General features: G+C 39.7%; 1 protein-coding gene across 2 annotated transcripts in view; it reads left to right on the top strand.

Moving 5' to 3' along the window:
- The window catches only part of filip1l (filamin A interacting protein 1-like), a 124,780-nt gene that overhangs the window by 89,181 nt on the left and 13,496 nt on the right, over positions 1 to 22,103 (top strand). Inside the window, exons 1-2 of one of the 2 annotated variants that reach the window (XM_035411137.1) lie at positions 3,826 to 3,955; positions 14,124 to 16,926. In XM_035411137.1, coding sequence (XP_035267028.1) covers positions 3,867 to 3,955; positions 14,124 to 16,926 — 2,892 coding nt within the window. In that variant the 5' untranslated portion in view covers positions 3,826 to 3,866. Of the gene's footprint in view, positions 1 to 3,825; positions 3,956 to 14,123; positions 16,927 to 22,103 lie in introns of those variants that run through there. The other variant, XM_035411136.1, reaches the window with a different exon arrangement.

Raw genomic sequence — 22,103 nt, 5'->3', positions numbered from 1 at the left:
GTTATGTTCCAAATTAGAATTTAGGCTTGATTTAGAATGGACCTCAGTTCGTCTGAAGTTCTACACCGAGGGTCAACGCAGTTTCACCCGGTACGCACCGCGGATACGCCCGTAACGACAATTTAACTAGCTGTTTGCAGACGACACAGCGGTTGTGAGATTTCCCTCATGGGGAGTATAACCTAATTAAGGTTCAGGGACTCCGAAAGGGCCAATATTGGTCATCCCAGGATCAACTTGGTTCTGCTGACGGTCCCGCCTTAACTGAAAACTTGGTGATCAAACAAGTCCAACGGGCAGTTCCCTAGTCATAATTGGGGGAAACCGACTTAGAGGGCTTTTACAAGAACGAAACATTGACCAAGACCACACAAATCAAGTCATTAACAGTTTTAATGTCAGGTAGGTTATACACTTAAAATAATCAATTTGTCGTTTCAGAATTTAGAAAATAGTAAAACAATAAAAGTACATCATATCAAAGATAAAGATGAGCATACCTGACAGCAGTCTACACACAGAAAGAGTCTTGTGTGGGAAGTCTGATTGCAGATTCCCAGAGGGCCCTGTTCCTCTCCTATAAGAACCCAGCGCAGGCAGGTGGATGTCGCCACAAAAGGCTCATAAAACCATAAATTTACTTGGAGGGGGGAAGATTGGAATTTGGTTCAGACAGGATCAGACAGATGGATTTACCAGGAGGAGTGTCCAAAAAATACAGTTGACTTCCAAATTTATTAAAATAGATTTTCTCTAGGTTTGCTGGTTTTAAAACCTAAACCAGAGCATCACTCGCACAGAGACCATAAAAACCATACCAAATATGAATATTTGTTCTCGTGATTGTCATGAAAACTCTGAAAAACATGAAATAACTGTACAATCTTAACCAACTGTCAACTCTCAATGTCTTTCCACAGTGTATCAAGATTGCATAGTGTAGTGTATCAATGTATTCGACCCAAATCTGGATTTATTTCCTAACCAAAAGTGTGCGTGAGTAAATTTCTCTCCTTATGAAGGTTGGGAGACAAGTTACCCAGTGACACCAGGTGAGGGCACTGTGGCTGTCCCTCAACTGTCCTGAGCAATTTGCCCCATTTTCGCCATGTGATTTTATTACTTGCCATCTGAAACCTCCAGGATGTTGGGATAATTTTAGAATTGCTTGACCATAGAAAAGAGGTGTCACCTGTTAACTGTCGCAAAACCAGATGCCAAGGTCTTACGGGTCACTCTGTCCCGACAATATCAGACTCTGCACCTGGCGAATTGCTTTACGACAGTCAGAGAGGAAATTCCACTCTATGCCTGTTCCCGTGGGCCTTACACGAATGTTGTGGAAACCCACAATATCTTTGACAAATTCCAGTCTGGTTTTCGGCAGAAGCATTGCACTGAATCGGCTCTCCTCAGAGTCTCTAATGACATCCTGATGCGTGCAGATGCTGGTGAATGCTCAATTTTGATACTGTTGGACCTCAGTGCAGCGTTCGATACAATCGATCACAATATCCTCATTGAGAAGCTTAGGCAGTGGGTGGGTTTAGCTGGGACAGCCCTGGATTGGTTTTCATCCTATCTTTCTGACAGAAAATTTTCTGTCTCTATTGGTGATTTTGTGTCTTCTTCTGCGTCACTGTCTTGCGGAGTGCCCCAAGGCTCAATCCTGGCTCCTATTTTATTCTCTTTATATATGCTTCCCCCTAGGGAAAATCATTAGTTGTTTTAAATCAATCTCCTACCACTGTTATGCAGATGATTTACAGCTGTACTTTTCCTTTAAACCTGATCAAATGGATAAGCTGGCTGTCATACAGGACTGTTTAGCTGCTATCAAAGACTGGATGTCAAACAACTTCCTTCAGTTGAACTCAGATAAAACTGAGGTTCTCGTTATTGGCCCCGACAGTGTAGCGGTGTATCGGTCCGTGGTCATCAAATATTAAGACCAATTAAAAAAATCTGGTGTTATTTTTAACCAGCACATGAATTTCGAACAACACGTCAAGATGCTGATTAGGTCATGTTTTTTCCAGCTAAGAAACATTGCAAAATTAAGATATGTGGTGTCTACTTCTCAGCTGTAAACAATTATCCAATCTTTTATCTCATCCCGCCTAGACTACTGCAATGCGCTTTTTACTTGCCTTAGCAAGTCAGCACTGGATCGACTCCAGTTGGTCCAGAATGCCACTGCTAGGCTGCTGACTAGATCCCGCCGAAGGGATCATATTACCCCATGTTGGCCATGCTTCACTGGCTACCAGTTAAATTCATGATCGATTTTAAAATCTTGGTGACTACTTACAAGGCATTGCATGGTCACGCTCCTGCATACATTAGTGATCTGCTGTCTCCATACTCCACCGGGAGGTCTCTTAGGTCTTCGGACCAAGGACTGCTGGCTATCCCTCGGTCTAAACGGAAGACGAAGGGTGATCGTGCTTTTGCCACTGTGGCGCCTAGGTTATGGAACAGCCTTCCCATTGATATCAGATATGCGAACACTGTGGACACTTTTAAGCGGTGTCTAAAGACTCATTTGTTCAGACAGGCTTTTAATTGATGCCCAAATTGTTTTATGTTGTTGTTTTTATGGATGTGTGTGTATATGTGTGTATACATTTGCTGCTTTTATTTGCACTTGTGAAGCACTTTGTGGCCCTTGTCCTTGAAAAGTGCTATATAAATAAATTTTACTTACTTAGTTACTTACATTTAATCAACTTAGTTTTACCATTTTCTACGCTAATGTAATGATTGCAGAATGTGTATTCTGCCTGTCAACATGAACAGCAATTGCATGAGGGCTACCGGTAATGATTTTCATTAACTGGCAGCACTTGCATAATATGTCAAATTCAATGCTTTATCAGTACTACCTTGTTCAAAAGAACAAGAACCGAACACTGAAACAGAAACCTACATCGTTTAATTGTCAAAACAGATTTCTTTACAGCTTACTGTAAACTTAAGTTAAATTTACCCTACTCTTCAGTCATATTAAAAGAACAAAATATTATAATCTGAGTTCCTTTAGGCTTTCTGTACATTGCTTTCATTATCATGTACATCATTGTTACCAGACAATAAGAAATATTGTCAACTTTGTTCCTTTATTAAATAGCAAGTTAAGGTAAGGTAAACAATGAACAAGTAAAAAAAGAGGAAAGTACTTCAATAAGACCTTGGGAATATAAAAGCATGTGAAAAATAAGCTCCCCATGACTTGAGTCTTGATGACAATCCTAGCAATCCTACTTGAATGTGATTCAGGAAGACATTGTTTACCAGTTTTGTAAAAATGAACATTTATAGACATATCTATGTCATGAGTGGATTTCCAATTCCATATTTTTATCCCCTAGCTAGCTAGAAAAGAAGAACGTAACAATGAACTTGTAATATCTCTGCCATTTTTTTTTTTGCAAAATGAACACAGATGAACGAGTCTCCATCTCATGCACATACACCCAGAAATTCACACACACACACACACACCCACCCGTGTACACATTCACACACACACACATAGACTGACAGACACACACGCACAAAAAACGGATTCCTCCCAGCAAAGATTTCCAAAGGTTTGCACAAAATAAGTTGTTACAAGTTGACGCATCATTTATTACAATAGACAAATGTGCTGAAAGGCTTGTATATATTTTTTTCAAATACGTCAATCGGAAGCCAGATTGCGGACGAGCAATCTCTCTCTCTCTCTCTCTCTCTCTCTCTCTCTCTGCACACCCCACTGGAGGCAGTACAAAATAAAGTTCTAAATAAGGACATGCTGATGATGTAATAGTTCATAGGCTCTGCAGCAGGCACATCTCTTATTGTTTAGCTTCCTCACTGGAATGTCTATATCAGAGGCACTGGGGGAAAAGCACAGTACAGCAGGCGTGCGAGTCTTTAAGCTGCGGGGCTTTGTCGGCGCATGGCACAGGTAGGAAGAGGCTTCAAAACAAAAATACGCACTTTGGTTAAAACAGTATCTTGTGCGGCAGACAGTATGTATCTGGTGAAGTCATTAAAGTTGACTTTGTATCCAGGCATGACTCATAGTGGTAACCATGAATTGCAGGGTATATTATGTTTCCTAATGAGTTTCCTTGCATTTTACAGAATAAATCATCTATTAAAGCTCTTACTGGAATTTAATGTGCATATGAAGCCCAGAACAATGCTAAAACCGCTAATTTGTTTACAAATTCTTTACATTCATCAGAGAATTGAATGATTAGAGAGAGCATATGGTTTACTAAAATTGTATAACTCATTTCATATATGTCTTCCTATCAAAATAAATAATTTCTCTGGGTCAACTGCAGTATGCTTAGCTGTAGTTTAAACCTCAGGTATTAACTTCTAGACCACAAAAATGTACAGAACTGTAATTTAGTTCTGTGGTCTAGAGGTTTAAATCAAATGTTTAAACACCAGATATGCGCACTACAATTGACCCTTTTCGCAGACCATTTTTGTGAAAGTTTACAATTACAGATATTGAGTTACCGAGAGGTGCCTATTGAGAAGTTCTTTCAGGGTATGGCCAGGGCAAAAGTTATCCTTAACAAGTTTGTGGAGTGAACATCACAGTTCCATGGCCATTATGATATCTCATCTATAAAGATTATAAACTGTTTTGTTTTAGATCACTGGTCATGTCTGTGCCCAGTTTGGGCTCTCCAGCATTCCTGGCAGTGATACATGTACCAATAAATCAGTCGAAGGAAATAATTAAAATGCCAGCTGCAGGTGTGTCCTCATACCTCAGTCTGCACATTACATTACATTACATTCATTTGGCAGACGCTTTTATCCAAAGCGACGTACAAAAAAATGCATTTCATGGTCGTAGACAACTGCTGAACACGGGTTCAGTAAGGTACAATACTTATTTTGTACAGCTATTTCTAGCCGAGAACAATGAACACTATTCTGGCCTAACATCTGCAAAGCCAACTAGGCAGAAGAATAAGCTACAGCACCTCACTGCTTCAGACCCTTTTCTTCTGCTGACCCCATACCCCATTGCACAATCCTTTAATGGCTTCTGCTGATATACCTGGCCACAGAGAAAATGACTGAAGCAATGCAGGTTAAGCTCAAGGGTACAACGACAGTGAATCAAACCTGTGACTTTTAGGCTACAAGACCAACTCCTTACCCATTATAGTATACTGCCGCGGCTGCCTTATATTAAATTTATGTTTATGTAAGTTTTCTTAACCATTTATTGTGTTCATACCGAGTAAATTACTGCTGATACTATGCAGAACAAATATGTGCTAAGCAAATGTAAAGTTTTCGGCAGGACATGCTTGTTATCACCTGCTGATTTAAATTGATTTTTCAGATATTGAGTTATATTTCTGCTGTAGAACAGTTCTCAACTAGTGTTCTTCTTGCAGAACTTCCGGAATTTTAAAATGATGATATACACTATTTCAAATCTTCTACATAGATAATATTGGCATTGTATAACAGGTAGTGCAATATACTAACAAGGTTCAGGAAATGGTAGATTCTACAGATAACCTTTTGAAAGTAGCACACAGAAAAATGTTCACGGTTAATTTAATGTTCAGAGTTCATATGAGACATATAATTCTATACCAAAGATACTTAAGATGAAATTTACTTTAAAAGAGTTGGTTTCACACCAAACATTATACTGTGATCTATTTTAAGAATGTGAATTGGTTGGAAGTGAACATGCACAAATGTTTATTTTCTTCCTGAAATAGTCAAATATATAAGCAAAAATGTAACATCTGCAGTAATAACATTTAACATTTAATTATGCATAAAACAACCCTGTGTTCAGCCTCATTTTGATTAATGTTATCCAATGATTACATTTATTATGAAATTCTTAAGTGTACTCATGGATCAATATCAGTGTGCATCTTGCATACCAACTCTGTAGTAAATTGTTAGATGTCAAACCGTAATGTCAAACATTAACCTCTGATTTTTGTTGCCAGCCATGTAGCTCCAACTCAAACTGGAGATATTCAAAGTTAAATAATTTGCTCATGGTGCTGAGTGCAGCCTCCTCTATGGTCAATATTCTGAAAGACAGATGTTAACTAGCAGAGTGGCAACCAGGCTATAGCTCCAATAAACAAAGACAAACAAACAAAAAAACATTGGTAAAACACTTTTCTGGCCCATAGGGTTCATTACATTTGAACCCTATGGCTTCACACCAGTGTCTGCTACTTTAAAATGAATTGTAGATTCAACCCAGTCTGAGACACTATAACAAACATGCAGCTACGTCCCCAATAATTTTTTCTTTCATTTAAATAGATTAAAGCAAAGACCAATTCTTTGAATATGTTTTACATTTTCCATGTAATTGTGAAATATTTCATAATCCTACCACCAGAACTCACGCTGCCCCTTACTGGCCAAGGCAGATAGCCCCCTGAGCATGGGATAGAACCAGTATTTCATAACAGGTACATCATAGCATATTATCAGAATTGCTACTTAAACCACACTGAACATCCTGTTTGAAGAATACCATATTGGTCATCATCATTGCCAGGACTGGTGACAGGACCAGGAATGTGTGATTTTGCAGGGAAGGCATTGCATGGGGACTGTGGCTCTGGACGTTTTTCTGCATTTAGACCATACTGGCAAATTGAAATGCAAAGCATGTCCTCTGGTAATTGTGGTAGAGCTGACTGCTTCATGTTGTGCGCTGACTATTGGCATTAAGACACAGCTCCCCATCATTATGATGTGTTTTAAAAAAAATTTATTTCAATATATTTGAATACAGTTGGGAACCCACAAGCTCAAGATGAGATGCCTGTGTGACACTGATTGCAACTGTAACGTTCCAGTACTATGGCTGGACAGGTGTAATTACACAATCAAATTAATCCCTAATGTTTATTTGGTACCAAAATACACAATCAACCTTTTCCACTGGACTTTAGTGCACAGTACAATCCTGTAATTACTGATTGGGAGGACATGTGGTTACCAGCTTTACTGTGACCAGACATGGCCTAAGGCAGCCAAGTGGAAATGTGGAGAAAACATCCATTGTAATGTTTTATAGAAAGCTGAACTCCATTCATTTTTTAATTTTTGGAAGTGGCAGCCTTCAAGGCTCATGTCACATCTTCTTCACATTGCTGGGGGGGGGGGTGGGAGACATAGTGCTTTTGGAGTTTCATCTTTAGTGCTTAAACAAGTTTTAACCATCCTATTATGTTTGGGGTTAATTTTCAAGGTTTACTGACTCTAAAAACTTGGTTAACATATTTTTTCAGCTAGATTGTTCATGACTTTTCCTAATTTTATGGGTAAAAACATGGTAAACATAAAATTAACTCAATGATATTTTTTTCAATGTCCTGTACACATTTGTAAGCATCAGTGTTGTTGGTGGTCATTTTGACCCCAAGCTCTATAGTTATATAAAACCTGAGAAGGTATAAACATTTTACACAGCTCTTCATTTTGATCTTGTTTTTGTTGTTTTGGCTGATACTGAGGGCACTTTCACTTGAATTTTTATGATTAAAAAAAAAAAAAAGATTTTTATGATTCCTTGCTTTAGACCCCTAACATACGACATTTCCTGCAGCTTCCCTGGGAAGTACACCTGTAGCAGTGTGCGGGCTCTGATAGTTCATGCAACATGGGGGCGGGGCAAACATAGTTCCCAAGAGATCTCTGATAATTCACGTAGCGTGGGCGGGGAAAACTCTTTTCTCTTTGCATTTGTGCCTCAACTAAAGATTTTAAAAATGCCCACCAGACAGATGCTTAGATTTTCTGCCACTGAGGTTTTGTCACAGCTCTTGGAGAGTGAAAGTGATTTAAAGGAGGATGTGTCTGAGACTAATGTTGAGAAGGACCCTGATTATGAGGCATTCTCCTCTGATCAGAATGAGGCCCTTGGGATACCACAGGTTGACCCCCCTGAGACCCTTGAGATACCACATTTTGACCCTCCTGTCATCTCTCAACCACCAAGAATTGACACGTTCATTTCCAAAAATGGAAAGCTGCTATGGTACCGCTGCTAATGTTATCAAAATGGTTTCAGGCCCCGCCAGATATACTAACAATCATGTAAAAAACATAAAATCTTCATTTGGACGCTTCATCAGTGCAAAAGGATATTCTTCATATGACAAACTTAGAGGGGAGGCGTGTGTAAGGTTCATTTTCTCTCAAAACGAAATTCTGGTGATTAATTTACTTTTTATTGGTGTTTCTTCATTATTGAATAACTGTTGTATGTGTGGCACCGCACTGGGCGTGATGGTGCAGAAATACACAGACCGGAGGTTTGGGGAAAAATAGCCCCAAAAATAGCCCCATTATTTAACAAAAGTCGAAAACAAACAAAAACCCTATTCTCAAAAACCAAAGTTCTTTTCTAGATGAAAAGAAACTTCACAAAAACTTGGGTAATGTTGTCCAGGAGACAGCTTAGAAAGTCCCTCTTCAAGCTGGAAGAGGGATGCGGTCCTGCATCTCAACTGCCTTCTGAAACATAAACAAAAATCAGACATAAGGCAGGGTTTTCGCTAGGTTTCAGAGGGCTTAGGCGCTCTCAGCTATATTTTGGAACAGCGTTTTTTTTTTTTTTTTTTAATATATGAAAAAACGCTTTGACCAGCGGTTTTCATCAGAAAAAGACGTTACACAGCCTAACTTTGTTTAGCTACCAAGCCACGTTAGTTACTAATGTTAGTTCAATCGAGGTATCTTTATGTAACGTCAACTAACTAGCTTCACTGGCTAACGTTGTCATAAAATTTTTCCCGACCGTGAAAACTGAATTACTTGTTTACATTTTTGACAGATGTGGCTTGTGGGTAAATCTATCGCTGTTTCCGTCGCAGCACTTTCGACACAAGCAATTCGGAAGCGCTTTCTTAAAATTTATTTTTACCGTGAAGAGTGCCTGACCCGCAACCGTAGTAATGTGTTAACACGGCGGCACAATTATATCGAGAAATACCATCTTTGGGGAAAAAAACGCTATATTCTGTAAATGCATTTAACCTACCATGCATAAAAACATAAAAACGCTTGACAATCACCCACTTATATTTATAATACCATCATAATGCGCGGAGTGTTTAAAACCATAAAGCCACCTATCCGTTTTTTTTGTTTGTTTTTTGTCAGTGCATCAACGTCATTTTTACATTCATTCTGATATGGCACCTAAATGCCTTTTTACATTCATTCGGCTTAAGGCGCTCCGCCTAAGCCTTTCTTTGGTAGGGAAAACCCTGCATAAGGGTTAAAATCTTTGCTGCCACCACAAAAAACTCCCTTCAGGGGAGGCCAGGGCCTCCTTTTATGCTCCCAGCTCATTTCCCTGGAGTGGCGGCAGCTGTGTCTCCTCATTGCTTTCAGGTGTGTTGATTGCAAGTGAGGGAGTTGGGGAATTTCCAGGTTGCCGCTCTCCAGGGTCCTGCGGCTGGGCTCCCTACCATAGCGCTGTTCTGGGTCCTGAACAGCTGGTCTGGTGGCAGGTTTGGGCTGACGCATTTTAGGTTGGGAGGGGCATTGCGGGGGCCGCGCCCCGATCCACACCACATATGTTACTTAGTGAAGTTCTGAAGTGTTTTCTGAACCTAAACATTTAAATGTTTGAAATTTTGTTTGTTTTTTCCTGGGGTCAAATTGACCCCAAACTTAATAAATGTTATAGTTTTACTGTGTTTGATAATAAAAGGTGTGTTTCTTTCCAAATGTTTTTTATTTTTATTTTTAATGAGCACGTATCAATCAATCAATATAAAGTCTAAAAACACCAAAAATATATTCTTCTTTTCATTTTAGGTCAATCAATGAGATTTTATGGTGATCTGCATATTTCTCAATCGTCATGTAATATCAATACTTGATGTATAAGGGGAGGATGGGGGGAGTCATGTTTTATTTACTGGGCTATTAAGATGGTCAGTAGAACAGCCTAAAGTAGCTGAGAGAAAAACTTGGGTAACATTTTCAATTACAGTCATTTTCTGTAGGTTTACATTGCTGGGATAAATTTTACCCCAGACATAAAAGTTATTAATTTGAACATAATAGGAGGGTTAATTCAGCCAGTTTAGTGTTGCTCTCTCTTAAGAAGAAACATAATTATTATCTATAAAGATGACAGCACTGACAGCACAGGTAATTATTATCTGAAAGTACACATACCTATTTTCCCTCTAGGGATATGACCCATTTCTGTAAAATTGAGCAGACGTTCTGTTCACAGACACACCTACCATGCTACCATGTTCTACTCATTCAGGTTGAAAATCAACCACACATCCAAATCAAGAATGTACGTATGCAAAATAGGCAGCCAGTCCTGAAACTGAGATACTACTTTGAGAGAAACCATTCTTTAAAAACAGGATTTAGAAAAAACCTTTCAGAAATGTTATTCTGTTTATGTGCAGTTCATTGGTCTGGTTTAGGCCATGATTATCTAAAATAAAGCAGTATTGAAATCACTGTCAGCTCCTTACTGTAGTGTCACAGTCAGGATTGCTCAATCCAGTCTCCCCATAAACCCATCTCAATTCTATTTTCATTGACATCTCATGGCTCACAGTAGAACACCAGTGCCATAAACATCATACCTCTCATAATACAGAGAAGAAGGTTCTCTGACCTTACAAAAAAACATTTGTCCAATAACCACATGTGAACACCCAACATGTGAAGAGTACACATGTGAACTATAAAAATAATCCCACTTATGAAATGGAAAAAAATGGTAACCTATGATATTGAGATAAGGTAACCTATGCTATTTCAAGTTACATTTGAAAAATTCAGTCACATATGAAAATGGAAAATGGAAATTCATGAAATTTCATGTCACATGCTTTGTTTTCGAATGTGAAAAAGGCCAATCATGTGAAAATGTCCAGTTCACATGCAACATTTTCTTCACATCTGAATTTAAATCCATCAATCCATCCATTATCTATACCCACTTATCCTGAGCAGGGTCGTAGGGGGTGCTGGAGCCTATCCCAGTGTGCATTGGGTGAGAGGCAGGAATACACCCTGGACAGGCCGCCAATCCATTGCAGGACACACACACCATTCACTCACACACTCATACCTATGGCAAATTTTGAGTCTCCAATTAGCCTACCTGCATGTCTTTGGACTGTGGGAGGAAACTGGAGAACCCAGAGGAAACCCACGCGGACACAGGGAGAACATGCAAACTCCACAAAGAAAGGCCCTAAGCAGAGATTCAAAGCCACGACCTTCTTGCTGTGAGGTGACAGTGCTACCCACAGCACCACCGTGCTGCCCTGAATTTAAATATGATTCAGTAAATTTAAAAAATGTTACATTCACATGTGAAATTGTGATTTTTAACATGCAAAGGCTAAATTCACATGTGATTTTTTCTTAAAGGAGCTCACACTGTTCAACAATATAAAATGAGAATGCTTGGTACATGGAAACAATCCCAAAACCAATAAATACAATATACAAAAATATTAGTGATAAATGATAACACATGATTTAAGACAAGCAGCAAAAATGTTTAGCCTTTTTACAGAAAAAAGCGGCTCCAGGCAGCTGCTCCCAGGGCCGTTGCTGCCTCAGGTAACCCTGTCTGGCACATAGGATTATCGGTTTCCCCTTTAGAGAGGATATGAAAACTGGCTGGCTGTTCATATTGCTCCTCTTATTGAAAGCACTAGGATCTCTTTACAGCCACAGTAAACACCTTTTGCAACCTTAAGCCCAGAATATTCCGGCGCAAGACTGCACCTCGGGATATTCCTGGAAAGAGTTCTGTACCTGAGAATACAAAGACCTAAAAACTCACTGAGATCTAAACACAATTTTAGCCTGTTATTTATGTTGTAAGTTTTTTGTTCTTATTTGTTATTTACACAATTTTTTGCCAAACTCTTGATGTTGTGGAAGTAATAAAAAACACCTTGACTTGTTTACAAGCATTTGTCAGAGATGATTTAACTGCAAAGAGGTAGACTGAACAAAAGTTAAGTTCCTGGTTACAGGCAAATGGAAACCATAACAGGCAATGAAATAGGAATTGTACTGTGAGCTGGAGGCTCAGTCACTGATGTCTTCTCACCCTATTAGCTGCATTTATTGGAGAAGGAATATTGATATGCATCACGGGACCAAATAGCTACATTATTACATTTCATGTCCTAGCCTGGGAGATTTACAATACAGTTATAATTATGATCTATCAAAGTTTCCATGGAATCAAACGGCAATCAGCTAGAGTTACATCTCACTAATGTCACTCAGACAGAAGCAACTGTCATTTAATTGTTGAATGTTAAAGTGATGAAGTGTCGGAGTGTATGCATGTGTGTGTATGTTTGTGTGATTGAGTGTGTATGAGTGGGTGCCTGTGTGTGAGTGAATGTGTATGAGTGTGTGCATGTCTGTGTATGTGTCTGCATGCACGTGTTTGTGTGTGTCTGTGTGCATGTGTGCCTACTGTATATGTACATATGTGTGTTCAAGTGTGTATAGGTGTGTGAGTGTTTGACAGAGAGGACAAGAGAAAAAGAGAATGAAGAGAGGAGAGTATGTGCAATGTGAATTGTTTGGTCTATATGGCAAATGATTGAAGTGATAAGACAGTGGAATAATGCAGCTGCATAAATTGCGCTTGGCAGAAATTTAAAAAGTAAAGACTGCATTGTAGTTATTGTACATAGTTAATAATAATTAATCAACGTCAAAATTTATTCAATAGTAGCTGGGTTTACATGGAGCCTAATATTCCGATTAAAATTGGTTTAAAAGCCCAAGCAGAATGAAAATGCTCCATATAAACACCTCAATCTGAATAAACAGGCCCAAACAGATTGAAATTTCAATCGGTTGCAGAGGGGTAGTTTAAACCTTTTCATAAACCGATCAAAAGAAAAATTGTACCATATAAACGATGAAACTGATTATTTTCTGGATGCGTTCTTTCTGCGCATGCCCACCGTCTTGTCCTAAATGCGTGGTGACGTACGTTTCTCTCCACTTCCAAAAAATGGCGGCTTCCAAGCAGAACTGGACCACAGCGGAGAGTTTGTTTTTAATCCAAACGTCCAAGCGTTGAACAAATTAAAAGCCGCTGGAAAACTTTGAAGACCGCCTATTACAATCGGCTAATCCCACAACAACAAAAGTGGATCAGACCCCACCAACTTCCCTTTTTATGAAGTATGTATTCATAACTTTTGCGCATGTCACAAAGCTGTTCCGATTAAATGTGTTGGCGCATGTAAACACCAGACCGTATTAGATCACATCCCATGTTGACCCGAAATCTTCAATCGGAATGGTTTCAATCAGAATGAAAAAAAGTGTGCATGTAACTGTAGCTAGTGTTCTCTCTGTATTACTTATGCATACTTTTAAGCACATTTGTGATTCTACTCAATAGAAAAGTCCTCTGCACTTCCAGGCTCCTGGCCTGGGTCTGAGGATATAAAATCTGAAAATTATGCATTGCCTGAAACACACAAGGAAATCCCTGCACCCCCACTTTTTACATCAGAGAACTGTATCGCGAACATCTGGTGTCTACTGGATAAAATTATGACTGCTTATGGTGACCCTATGTTTATGAATCAGTTTCACAGTGGGTGTTGATATGCACATTTTCTATTCATTGTGTACAAGAAGTACAAACTTTCTGTTGGTGTACTTTATACTGCACAGCACATGTGAGTCATGCACAAACTGAGCTGGAGGAAATAAAACACGGTCACAATCACTGGAAGAGCACAATACCTCAGACAATCACTAAACAGTCTAGAATTTATGGTACAGTTGATCGAACTTAATAAAGTTGAGATTTTATGTTCATTCATGCCGACACTGGTCAGAATGTTGTCAAGGTGGCCCAAAAGTCCTTCAAAGTGACTGCCTCAGAAATCTCTATGCAGGAAAAACCCCGATAATTTTAAGCTAGCTAATCACTAGTGAATGCCACCTGACATTGTACCTATTCGAACGCCAGCCTTTGATTTTTATAGTGCCCATGATGCCAAATAGATCTTTTCACTCTCATGTTTGACAGTTTTTGTTTCTGTTTTTTGTTTATATAGATTGAAATTGCTGATTGATCAGGAAAAAGCCTACCAGGAGAGAAAGGAGGAAGAGAACAATAGAAAAATTTCTAAACTGAAGGAGGAGTTGACCAAGCTGAAGTCTTTTACACTCCTGCTTGTGGACGAACAGCAGCGCCTGACAGAGCAGCTGGCCCAACAGAGTGAGAAGGTCCAGGAGCTGACCACTGGTACTAAGCAGGCCCAGGAGGAGCTCAGTGGTGCTCTTTCCAGGGTGCAAGAGGAAGAACACAAAGTCTTCCAGCTGGAGGCAGAGCTACAGGCCCAGGCCTGTTACTTCCACCAAGAGCAGGAGGCCATGACTGCCAAACTGACCAATGAGGATGCTCAAAACCGGCAGCTGAGGCAAAAGCTGGCTGCTCTCAGCCGGCAATTGGATGAGCTGGAGGAAACTAACAAAACCCTTCGTAGGGCAGAGGAAGAGCTCCAGGACCTCCGGGATAAAATCAGCAATAGCGAGTGTGGAAACTCTAGCCTGATGTCAGAGGTGGAGGAGCTGAGGAAGAGGGTGCTGGAGATGGAAGGGAAGGATGAGGAGCTGATCAAGATGGAGGACCAGTGCAGGGACCTCAACAAGAAGCTTGAGAAGGAGGCTTGGCAGGGCCAGAGCCTGAGAGCAGAGGTGGACAAGCTGAACTACAGGATAATGGAGCTGGAGAAACTGGAGGATGCATTTGGAAAGAGCAAACAGGAATGCTGTGCTCTTAAATGCAACCTGGATAAGGAGAGAAACATGACCAAACACCTCTCTGCTGAGCTGGATGCCCTGAAGCTGAGAATCAAAGAAATGGAAGCCATGGAGGGTCAGCTGGAAAACACAGAGACTAGCTTGAAGGAGGAGCTCACCAAGCTGAAGACTCTGACCGTCATGCTGGTGGATGAGAGGAAGACCATGTCTGAGAAGATCAAGTACCTAGAAGAAAAGCTCCAGAGCAGCACAAGCAAACTGCAGGTTGAACAGGAAAAGGTCACATCTGTCACTGAAAAGCTCATTGAGGAGAGCAAGAAAACCCTAAAGTCCAAGGCTGAGCTGGAGGAGAAAATGTGCAGTGCTACTAAAGACAGGGATGAGCTCAGGGCCAAGCTGAAAGCAGAGGAGGAGAGAAGCAGTGATCTACAGTCCAAAGCCAACATGATGAAGAAGAGGCTACAATCCCTGGAGGCTGTGGAGAGGGAATTCCTACGGAACAAAACCAAAGAGGAGCATATCAAGCTGCCTGCTCTGAACCGCTTTCACCAGGAGGACAACAAGGTGAAAGAGCTGGCACAGGAGGTGGAAAGGTTGAGGCGGAAGCTTAAGGACATGAAGGTAGTTGAGGATGACTTATTGAAGACTGAGGATGAGTTTGAGTCCCTGGAGAAGCAGTACTCTAATGAGAAAAAACATGCCAAAGCACTCATGGAGGAGCTGGAAATATCAAAGAAGGAGCTATCTAAATACCAGTCAGCAGAGAAGGAAGAGTCCAACCAGGAGCACATGCTTTACAAGCGTCTGAAAGAGGAGGAGGCTAAGTCCAGCCATCTGAGTCAGGAGGTAGATGCCCTGAAAGAAAAGATCCATGAGTATATGGACACAGAGAATTCCCTTTGTCGCATGAAAACAGACCATACCACACTGCAGAGGAAACTGACACAACAGGAAGTGAGGAACAAGGAGCTAGCCCGAGAGATGGAAAACCTCAACAAGGAGTTAGAGAGGTACCGTCGGTTCAGCAAAAGCCTACGACTAGGCATGAATGGGAGACGCTTCTCTGACTTGCATGTCTCCACAAAAGAGGTTCAAACAGATCCAATGGACAACCAGCCCCTTGACTACAAAAACCTGGTTCCTCTCGAACGGGCAGTGATGAATGGTAAACTGTACGAGGAGAGTGATTCAGAGGATGACCCCAGTTACAACGAGGAGGCTCCCCTCACAAAATATAATCCTTCATTCATTAACAATGTGAACAATCTGAACAACAATGTCAAGAGATCCAGAGTCCCTTTTCCAAAAGGTCAGCACAATGTCAATGGTAAGGTATTTCCCCAGGAACAGAACAGGAACCAAGGAGACGTGGTCCTAACACAGACCCCAGGTCACCCTCTACACATCAAAGTGACCCCTGACCATAGTCAAAACATGGCTATGCTGGAGATCATCAGCCCTACAGCAGAGAATTCCCACTCTTACACCAGCACAGCTGTCATCCCAACCAGTGGCGGAGGCCTCCCCAAGCAGCGAATCACCATCGTCCAGAATGCCTCCATCTCCCCACCATCCAAAGCTAAGGGCTCTGCACCCTCAGATGGAGTCTGCACACTTGATAGATCTGTGTCACCCCTCACCATGGCGACCTACTCCCGGGCAATGACCCCGGACTCCTCTGGGTCTATAACTCCTGATCGGGCTTTATCACCCATCCAGATTATGTCGGTCACCACTGGAGCTCCAGATTCAGGGAGATTCTTTTCAACAGAGCCCCGGGAAATGGTAGGAGGTCATGCAGTGGTCCGAGTGATGCCAGAGAGGCAGAACAGCTGGCACCTGCAGAGATCCAACAGCTCTAGCCCCAGTGTAATCACTACTGAAGACAATAAAATCCACATCCACTTAGGGAGCCCCTACATTCAGACCACAAACAGCACGCTCCGATCCCTGAGCCCATGCCATGCCCCTGGGCAAGAGCACAGAACTTCGCCTTTAACTAATGGTACTCCTTCTAAAGGCAGAAACAAAATCACCAGTAGCATCACTATAAAGCCTACTACTTCCCCAATCCCAAGGCCTTCACAAATTACAGTAAGTAATCTCTATGATTGATCCCCCACCCCCTTCATCCTGCCCCCAACAACCATCAACCTCACCCAGCCTGACCCTGGCCTCATCCAAATGTCAATAACAACATAATCCCATCCCCTACCATACCCCATTGAAGGTCCCTGTCAAGAATCCTGTTACCATTTTCTGTTGTTGTTTGTTTTATTTTGAATGAAAATATTTGTGCATGAACTAAGACTCTAAACACGAATAAAAAAGAGAGAAAAAAATAAGCCCATGAAAGTACAAGTAAGAAACTTTTTATCTTGGGTAAATTCATGTGTGCACTTACTGTATATGCTCAATGACAAATGACCATGATGTACCATGACTATTCACTGATGTACTTTTTTCGTTTTGTTTCTATTTCATACTCCCCAAGACTTGTTAAGGTGGATTTTTTTCTAATTATTAAAAAAGGTTTGGCTTATTTGTTTTGTTCATTTTTATCCATGATTTCATATCACTACATTTTTATTAAAAACATGAATAATAGTTTTGAGGATCCAAATAAATTCTAAATGCTTAAATTCTGAGAACAAAACCATTTTTTAGCAATTTCAACACCACTGTGAATATGCTTTGTATCTTCTTTGGTGGTGGTACTTGCAATGTTGTCTTATATTTGGAAATGTCTGACAGTCAGCTTTTGTTCTTTTTAAAAAACATTATGTACAGGATGATATCTTGACAGTAACTTTATTGACATTCAGGATTTACAGGGTCAAAAATAAAAACAAAAGGCTCAAAAAAAGAAAGCTGAAATTTCAAATGTGTTTGCATGGCTGACTTAAATTTGTAGAATGTCATGGTTTATCCATCTTGCCAGCTTGAGTTACAATGTTCTCAGATAATGGAAAACCAGCTGAAGGCAATGAACTGCTTTTATCATTGTTTGGTAAAGCGGTCTACCAGGAACTGAAAGTTCTTTGTGACTGCATGCTTTCTGATTGGAAATATGTTTCAGCAGCCATAATTGGCCAAAGGGGCCAATTATTACATGAAGCCAAACGTATGTGTGTGATTGAACTGGTTGAATGTATAAATCATTATGAAGCTCATTTGGGATCTTGTCCCAACTATTTCATGGATCAGCAGCTCAAATAAACTTTAAAATATGTGTGACAGTAATGATTACGCATAAGACCATAATGCAGATAATTGGATTTAATAATTTAATTAAGACAAAAAAAAAAAAAAAAAATGAAAAGGCATGGCCCAACAATTGGCTGGTCCAGGCTGGAAGTGGGAGCTTTTGAGCAACTGAACTTTACAATTGTAAAGAATCTACTAGACTTGTACTCTTTAGCCAAACAACAACATAAATTAAGGGTGCTGAAACACCTCAAACTCAAGCCATCCAGGACTGGATTCTGAAGTGATTTGAGGCATGTGGTATGTATACATTTGTGTTTACATGCACAAATTATAAATTGTGCATAGTAAAAGCTAATTCAATATTTAACATTAGAAATGACCATTTAGGTCTTACTGTGGTAGAAAATTCCACACAGTATATTATAGCAATTTCAGTGAGGGACAGACCATACGGACCATGCATTTATTAACTTGCAAAGCACAGCAAAGACAGCATGAAACTTGAGAAGCTTGCTGCAAGCACTGGCTGTGCTCCCTCTTATATCCTTTTATTTTGTATTCTGAATTCCAGTGCATTGAATGATCATTAAGTTTTACATTTTAGCAGTCATCCTTCATTCACATACTGCCGATTGCTTATTTAACCTTATTTAACCCCTTCGCACAGATGCCAATTCTGGCCAATCCTCGCCTATTTAGGTAGTGTTATATTTAAGGCTTGATAACTGACACTTGCACCATTTACAATACTGGAATAATTTATTCATTATATTCAAGTGCCACAAATGCAATTATCTTGGCAAAAAGTTGTTCTCCTTTATTTTAAAAAGAAATGATGAGAGCCACATAATGTAAGACAGGTAAAACTATACAGTCCCTGTATCATAAACTACTTGACCAAAAGTTTAGGGTGATATGCAGAACTACTATATATATGATATATACTACTAGATATATGAAGCAGAAAATGTAAGCAGTGTACCCTGGTGTCTCTACAGTATGATTACAATAAAATAATATTCCACCATCAGGCAAATGTTGGCGATGTTCTAGCTTTGCCATAACACTGATCCACCTATGAATATGCTTACACTACAGTAAATTAGAGAAGCGAGCAAACCTCTTAAAAGACACTCAAGTGGTATGAATTCTCACAAAGCAGGCCACTACGAGCCACTGTGATCGCACTGCCCAGGGTATGATCACAATGTCCCTATATTAACAGCTGTTAGCTAGCCCCAATACAAATATGCTGAGCATTATTAGCAAAGACTAACAATCATCTATTACGACCAGTGCAAATACATCAGAAATTACTTGCACAACGTAAATAACTGAAATGTTACAAGCAGTAATATGTACATTTTCACCATGTTTGTATGGATCCTCACTAGACTGCATGCTTCCTTCTCTTCTGAACTGCTCCCCAAATCAATGTCAGCATGGCGAGAGCTTGCTTATCCATAATGAGTCGGCAAAATGTGTAAAATCCAAAAACTGAAGGAATAACAACAATTACGCCTCAACGAATGCTTGTATATTACTGCATAAGGTTATGGCTGACTGTGCAATGCTTTGCTGAAGCAACCATTCATGTTGTTGGTTTCGTCTTCTTCCTATGATAGAACAATTTTCTGGTGGTGAAAAAATATTTTATGGACTTCCCGACAGAGACTCTTGTCCAGCGTGTCATGCTTGTGGGCTGTAGTTGCAGATGAGACTGCAGGGAGGGGGTGCATGATAAACAACTCCATAACAATTGTGGCACTTTAGAAACTCAATATTTGGCATAGTTGTTGTATATCATCTAATAATCAAGCTAGAACACAGAGTTTGTTGTTTCCATTCATAGTTTTGTTGCAAGAGCACTGAATGTCAGAGTTCAGCCATCTCAACTAGTTGGCTTGGACAAAGAGATTTTTAAGTGATTTAAGTGAGTAAGAAAATCGCTTGGGGGGGGGGGGAGGGCTGCATTTGTTTCACAGGAAGATTCTCATGTGGTTCTTGAAACTCCATCTGTGTGGTATCACAAGCCATTTTTGAGACAGGGATTTTGTGAATCCCTTAGAAAAAGGCAAGGCAATTTGTAAAGGTCTTTCCCCCTCAGCGTCCATGATTATTATCCATAATTATGGAATTTAACATATCCTAAATCATGTATTTTGAACTTACAATGCATGTTAAAATGGCCCTCCTGTAGTTCCCTGGATTAGTCCCAATTTCATTTCATCTATATTGGTGCTGTGTTTCCTAATTAGCCAAGTTCTAGAAGTTATCTGGCAGATTACAAAATGTTTTTGTTAATAGTTTACATATTGACTTAAAGCTACAGAAGTTCTTTAAATCATTCCTGCCTTCCCTCCATCATTGTCCCTGAGCAAGACACCTAACCCCTAACTACTCTGGTGAATGAGAGGCATCAATTGTAAAGCGCTTTGGATAAAAGCGCTGTATAAATACAGTCCATTTACCATTTACCATCTGACAAGCTGACTACTGTCTTAATATTTTGCCTTTTCGAATATGACAATATTCCTTATTTACTGCCTAATGCTAATATTAATTTTTACTTTTGGTATATTGAATGTGTATAAAAAGTCCTGGACCTATGTAAATGTCAAGTTGTATAAATTCAGACTTTAGTAAATTGTTTCAGGAAAATTGAAAAATCAATATGGAAGGAGCAAAAACATCATTGTATTCAAAGTGCACAGAATGACGGCACATTTAAATCCCCTCAATGGAACTCATGCTCAAAATCTCCTTGGATCCTGAAACTCTGTGTGGCAGGTTTTTGTTGATTGTTTTACTACACAGGCTCAGCTATCATGCATTTCATTTTTCTAAAATCTTCCTGGAAGGGATGGCATACATAAAGCAATGTTAGCTAGCCACCGAGCCTGCTAAACATAAACAAACCAAGATCCGGTATCTAATGGCAAAAAATGTTTCGTTTTCATGGTGCCAATCTTATACTGTAAGCACCTGAGTACAACAGGTGTTTCATTGACAGTTTAATATTGTATATGGCACTTTCCCCCAAATTATATTAAAAAAAGAAAAAAATATTTATAAAACCCAACACAAGAAAAGCAAAACATACAGTTCACAGTGGGCAGCAATACTATATTACATCTCTAATTCCATCCACAAATCTGTTGGCAACAGCTGCAAAGAGCTCAGGTAAAGAGTGCATGCCTTGTAATCCAACTGACCATTGTCCACTGGCTATTTGAAAACCAACTGCAATGCTCTTTTGGATTCGTATTTACTATTGCCTTCTTCAAGCTGCCGCTTTGGTAAGGTACATCATAAATTAATTGTACATTAAAAAATTTTAATTTAAAAATTGTTAAAAGGTGCACATGGGATAGTAGAGCCACAATATGTACAGCACATTTCTTTTCAGTTTTCAATCTACGGATGTAGGTTTCAGATATAAAGTACTTAGCTTGGCAATGCCTTAGCTTTCTTGTATAAATTGTCTCTTTTAGATTATGGAAATGTAGCCTCATAGTTTGCTAACTTTATTAATGATGTAAGCTTACTAGCTTTAGTGAATGGGATCAATGAAGTAACCTAGCTATCTCGCTACTTAGAAGGTTAGAAATGTAATTATAATTAATTATTAATTATTTTGTTTAATGTTAACTTCCTTTTTTATCACTCTTCTGAAAGTGTGAACAATTTTGTCAGATCAGTGAGCAGGACAAAACTGGCACTAAACCTAGATTTTGGCAGTTTGAATTTATAGACAGTGCATTGTATGTATGTAACTTGGCATTTTTGTATGCTGTGTAACACCTGCCTCGGACTCTGTACCAGCAGAGGTAGAGAACAAATTCTTAACTAGTATTTAAATTTAATTCTTCCCTGGATGGAAACGAGACAGTGACATCCCAACTTCACTCTGAATATGACTCATGTCTAGAGGCCTGGGCTAGCAATGTAGATGGTGAATTCGCTATGAGCTACCCTACAGCAATAAGTTACCACATAGTTAACTTTGGTGAGTTTAAAACAATGTACACAAGCCCCCATATAAATCACACAACCCACAA

Source organism: Anguilla anguilla, chromosome 3, assembly GCF_013347855.1.
Source record: "Anguilla anguilla isolate fAngAng1 chromosome 3, fAngAng1.pri, whole genome shotgun sequence".
NCBI lineage: Eukaryota > Metazoa > Chordata > Actinopteri > Anguilliformes > Anguillidae > Anguilla > Anguilla anguilla.
This window is presented reverse-complemented; position numbering and strand designations above follow the sequence as displayed.